Here is a 5810-nt window from a genome sequence, read left to right as displayed (position 1 = left end):
TCAGAAAGTAACCCTGCTGATGACATCACTCGAGGTAAAAGGCTGGCAGAACTAGGGCCACAAAGTCGTTGGAATATGGGACCAACATACCTTCAACTTCCATCTGATCAGTGGCCGGTTACACCGCCATCCTGTTCCATAGCTGTTGATGAACAAAGAAACTCTACATTCTGTGGTCTGACTAATACTGTACTTCGTTTGTCTATACCTTGGTGAGCAAGTGATGTAATGCTACATTTCTCCAAACCTGTTCCAGTGAAGAAACAAACTCTTCTACATCTTGGATGGCCTGAGGGTGAGTAAATTGCAAATTGTAATTTTTTAGTGAACTAGTCCTCTCAACTTCAGCTGTCATGTCCATAAATAAAATAAAAAAATCTTGAGTATTAACTAGTAGCGCCTCTGTCGTCCCTTAGATCTGAAGATGAAGTGTTGCCACTGGTGTCCAGTCGTAAGTACAGTCTTTATGTACATAGCTGGTCATATTAACGAGCGTTTTATTACTTATAAAGGAGATAAACTCTCTCTCTGATGCATTTCTCCTAAAGCTAATTTCAGTCAGGACGAGATCGGGCAGCCCATCATGGACGTGGTGCTGGAAGCTGGCGATCTGCTGTATTTTCCCCGTGGCTTCATTCATCAGGACGACTGTCTGCCTGACGCTCACTCGCTGCACCTCACCGTCTCCTCCTTCCAGAGGAACAGCTGGGGAGATCTGCTCCTCAAAGTACAACCCTTCACTTCTGAGTCTGTGCTGTAAATGAATCTAAAAGAATCAGTGATGAATGTCGAATGATAAGTGAATCTCACAAAAACTGACGAAACAAATCAAAATATCTTCACACCAAAATCAAAAGAAAAATACATTTTACTTCAAGAAAATTAACCTAATTTAGGGCCATTGCATGGTGAGTTTTTTTTTCTTTAGCATTTACATGTAATCATTTAGCAGATGCTTTTATCCAAAGTGACTTACAAATGAGGAGAACAATAGAAGCAATCAGACCAACAAGAGAGCAGCAGTATACAAGTCTCAGTTAATATAGCACAGTACACATAGCAAGGTGTTTTTTATTTTTTATTTTAGTAAATAGAATAGGTAAGTGCTAGTATTAATTGGTCAGGTGCTGACGAAAAAGATGTGTCTTTAGATGGTTTTTTGAAAATGGCTAAAGACTTCTTGAATTGAATCAATCAATGAATCTTGAATGAATCAAGCACACTTAACATCCCCCTTTCCTAATTATCAGTAGTAGGATCATTTAATTACTGTACTTCATTTTTTTTGTATTTTTTTTATATAATTTATTTATTTTTTACATTAAGGAAATAAGAGTTTTAGAGGAACATGCTGCTTTATTTCTTTAGATTTTGGGTGATCTGGATATGATAAGATTCACCTATATTTACTCAACAATTTAGATATTGTCGTTTGTCAAATGTTATTCACAATTTAAATTGTGAATTACATTTTTAAGAATATGTTTTAAAAAATGAATGAATAAATAAATAGTGCCCTGACAGGATGATTTAATTAATGTACTATTGTTGTTGTTTTGTATTTATTTATTTATTCATTTAATCATTCATTATTTTTTGTAATAATTTAAGAAATGAGAACTTGTGCTGCTTTATTCCTTTTGATTGTTGGTGTGAAATGTGATACAGATATTTCTTTTAAAGGAACACTTTTTCCTATTTAAAACTTGACACTTCTGTAGTTACATCGTGTACTAAGACCGACGGAAAATGAAAAGTTGTGATTTTCTAGGCAGATATGGCTAGGAACTATACTCTCATTCCGGCGTAATAATCAAGGAACTTTGCTGCCGTACCATGTGTGCAGCAGGCGCAATGATATTACGCAGCGTAGAAACTCTTTGGTCATTTTTGAGCGAGATGCTAACGGTCTAATCAGATTCAATGATCTATGCTAAGCTACAGCTAAAAGTGCTACCGCCAGACCCGGAGATCGGCTGAATGGATTCGAAAACGGTCAAACTCAACTGTTTAACTCTAGGAGAGATGGAAAATGAGCCTATTTTCAAAAATAGTGGAGTGTTCCTTTAAGATAAGATTTACCCTGATTCATTGAATGATTTAGATGTTGTTAGTTGTCAAATATAATTCACAATTTAAATTGTGAATTAAATTTTTAAGTATACATTTAAAACATGAATGAATAAATGTCCTACCAGGATGATTTATTCATTCAAAATAAATGAATGAATGAATAAATAAATAGTGTCCTAACCGCACGATTTAATTACTGGGTTACTTTTATTTCTTTCTTTCTTTTTATTTGCATTAAAGAAATAATGCAGATCTATTGATTTGAGGGTGAAATGCAAACTAGATATTTCTATGTAAGATTCAGCCAGATTAGATATCGTCACTTCAGTGAATGTATTTGATTTGCAGTTGATGCCAGCAGCTCTGGAGACTGCGATGGAGGAAGACGTTGAGTTCAGGAAGGGACTGCCGCTCGATTACCTTCAGTTCATGGGAGTTCAGAACTCTGAGAAGGTACTTGTGTTTCAACTTCATTAATATACAGAGCTGTACCGACACAGAAATCACTTGTGCGTGTGAACAGGAAGACCCACGGAGAGACAAATTCATTGCACACGTCGAGGGCCTGATGAAGAAACTGGTCGATTATGCACCAGTCGATGCTGCTGTGGATCAGAAAGCCAGAGACTTCCTGCACGACTGCCTTCCACCGGTGCTGAGCGCTGGTGAGTCTCACAGTAACACCTCTACTGAAGGTCGGGGGGGGTTGCTTTAAAATATCCCTTTTGAAAGGTCATACATATAAACTTAAGCCATTCATATCCCAAGTTTGTTTCTGTGGCCTGTTTGCCATGCGAGACAGTGGAGGCAAAGGTACTGCATGCATTTGTTTTATACTTAAGGACTTCAGCCATTAAAGACCTGTTCAGGTTGCTATAATGAATTAATGCATGTGGTGAGTTTGAAATGAATGTCATTTTGCAGATGTCTCTGGCTGAGCTGCTCTTTGAGAAGGCACTGATCCACACAGCCGAACCGTTGACAGCTTGAATAAAAACAGTATTTTGTGGCTAAAGAAAATGAGTGTCCTATGCTTATCATCTGTTGTAACTACATACTTTTTGTAAACTGAAATTGTCTGCAATGTGTATAAAACATCTTTAGAAAGCGAACCAAGAGTATTTTTGAGGTTTCTTTGTCCTGTTGACCAGTCTGAAAATAAATTAATATATGTCTGTGTATGTACAGAATTGCTCAAGTTAAACTTAAAATGTTATTATACATTGACAAGGCCATCCATACATTTTGGGAAAACAAGCGCGTATAAATTTGTTCAATCAGTTATAGTTGCACCAGTGCTAAAACAGTGTAGTATTGGTGTCTTCTAACAACATATGCTATTGCTTTCAAATATGAAAAAAAGGTTATTGCAGGAGTTATTTTGGTCATTTTCTCTTAACAAGCCAAGTAAAACCAGATAGGAAATCAAAATTGTGAAATTATCAAAACACATGATGCAGCAAAAACACATCAAATCAGGACATATTTGACATTTAAAAGAAACAGTCCACTATTTTTGAAAATAGGCTCATTTTCCATCTCCCCTAGAGTTAAACAGTTGAGTTTTACCGTTTTCAAATCCATTCAGCTGATCTCCGGGCCTGGCGGTAGCACTTTTATCTGTAGCTTAGCATAGATCATTGAATCTGATTAGACCGTTAGCATCTCGCTCAAAAATGACCAAAGAGTTTCTATATTTTTCCTATTTAAAACTGGATTCTTCTGTAGTTACATCGTGTACTAAGACTGACGGAAAATGAAATGATATTACGCCGCGCCTGAAAATAGGCTAACTTCCGTCAACATAACCAACGTGACCACCTGCTTGCACAGGGAGCGTGCTGGGGACTATTTTCAGGCGCTGTGTAATATCATTGCGCCTGCTGCACACATGGTACGGCAGCAAAGTTCCTTGATTATTACGCTGGAATGAAAGTATAGTTCCTAGCCATATCGGCCTAGAAAATCTCAACTTTTTATTTTCCGTCGGTCTTAGTACACGATGTAACTACAGAAGAGTCCAGTTTTAAATAGGAAAAATATAGAAACTCTTTGGTCATTTTTGAGAGAGATGCTAACGGTCTAATCAGATTCAATGATCTATGCTAAGCTACAGCTAAAAGTGCTACCGCCAGATCCGGAGACCAGCTGAATGGATTCGAAAACGGTAAAACTCAACTGTTTAACTCCAGGGGAGTTGGAAAATGTGCCTATTTTCAAAAATAGTGAAGTGTTCCTTTAATAACTTGATGACTCTGATGTGGAGCAGGAGTTTGGACTGAATAGAAACCAGCCAACGTATAAAATCTCCCATCATTTGTCCTTAATGTGCTGTAAATAAAAACTACAAGGCATTACAGAACTAAATGCAAAATGTATTGCGCCACATCAGAAACATGGTGGACGAACAGACATTATACACATAGTGGGCACAGGGTCCAATAAATATGACTGCAGGAGTCTCACTTCCAGGTGTATTCCTCACCAGGCTTCAGTTCCCTGAAACCAGAAAGTTACAGATTCAAAAATAATTCACCTACAAAGACACGCTCTGGTTTTAAGACATCTTTATAAGAAGTCGTGTGACCTGCTGTATAAAGCACTCTTGTTCCTGAATGCTGTGAGTTTCTGGTCATTCCATCGGTCCAGATAAACCCCGATGACGAAACCCAGAGGGACCAGGATATTGACCCAGTGCTCACGAACTGCTGCTGCGAAGTTCACCATGATGCCTGTGATTAAAGAACACAGGGTAACACTTTACAATAAGGTTCCAATAGTTAGTGTTAGTTAATGTATCAACAAACATGAACAATGCATTTATTACAGTATTTTTTGTTAATGTCAGTTAATGAAAATACAGTTCTCTGTTGGTTCATGTTAATTCACAGTGCATTAACTAATGTTAACAAGCACAACTTTTGATTTTAATAATGCATTAGTAAATGTTGAAATTAACTAAGATTAATAAACGCTGCAGTTTTGTTCATTCTCAGTTCAAGTAAACTAAGTAGTTACCTAATGAAGCTTATTGTAAAGTGTTAGCGACAACATAAATGCGATGCCTTCTGCTTAAATGCTTGATTACAGAAAATAAATGATGAATTGTGGCTCGTAAGTCTACACATGTCAGTATATTTGTGAAGTTATGTGGAGTCAAAACAACAAATAGTCACAGCAATTCTGCAGCATTCATTAATCTGTCTACATAAACCTAGTCTGATCTTATTAATATCTACTGACTTAAATAAAACATCGAAGTAGGAATGTCATAACAAAAGCAATCATCACATAATAAATGTTTGTGTTGATGTGAAGGTGACTGCTCTGGGCCTGCGTCCACACATAAACACCAGATTTTAATCCCATTGCGTCCGCAGAAAACTCTTATAAACGTTTACTTAACTTTAATACCCACTGTTAAGCATAGAACACGTTTATTAATTGAATATATATACATTTAAAGTCATTTACCTTCCGTTAGTTTCCTCTGTGTGTTATTATTAGCACAGCAGCACTAGCAGGACTGTACCAACTATCAAGGGGAGGAGCTACAATGTTCATTGAAACGTTTCTATTTAATTGTTTTAAATATGCTACATTGATATAGGCGATAAAATACTACTTGACATTTCTTTGTAATTATGAAATGTACTAGCAATTTCTGAGTTAAAATTGTTTCTACACCATTTTTTCCAGTGTGTGTGTGCCTTATCTGAATTTAGCATTCAGATTTG

At 36.7% G+C, this 5810-nt stretch overlaps 1 protein-coding gene across 1 annotated transcript in view; it reads left to right on the top strand.

Moving 5' to 3' along the window:
- riox1 (ribosomal oxygenase 1) overlaps window positions 1-3064 on the top strand; it is a 12895-nt gene extending 9831 nt beyond the window's left edge. The window contains 3 exon segments of the mRNA XM_016242857.1: window positions 2422-2526; window positions 2597-2886; window positions 2998-3064. Coding sequence (XP_016098343.1) covers window positions 2422-2526; window positions 2597-2788 — 297 coding nt within the window. The 3' untranslated portion in view covers window positions 2789-2886; window positions 2998-3064.
- The last annotated feature ends 2746 nt before the right edge of the window (window positions 3065-5810 follow it).

This window comes from Sinocyclocheilus grahami, unplaced genomic scaffold (assembly GCF_001515645.1).
Source record: "Sinocyclocheilus grahami isolate Dianchi unplaced genomic scaffold, SAMN03320097.WGS_v1.1 scaffold674.1, whole genome shotgun sequence".
Classification (NCBI taxonomy): Eukaryota; Metazoa; Chordata; class Actinopteri; order Cypriniformes; family Cyprinidae; genus Sinocyclocheilus; species Sinocyclocheilus grahami.
Note: the sequence above shows the minus strand (reverse complement) of the source record. Positions and strands in the feature narration are given on the sequence as shown.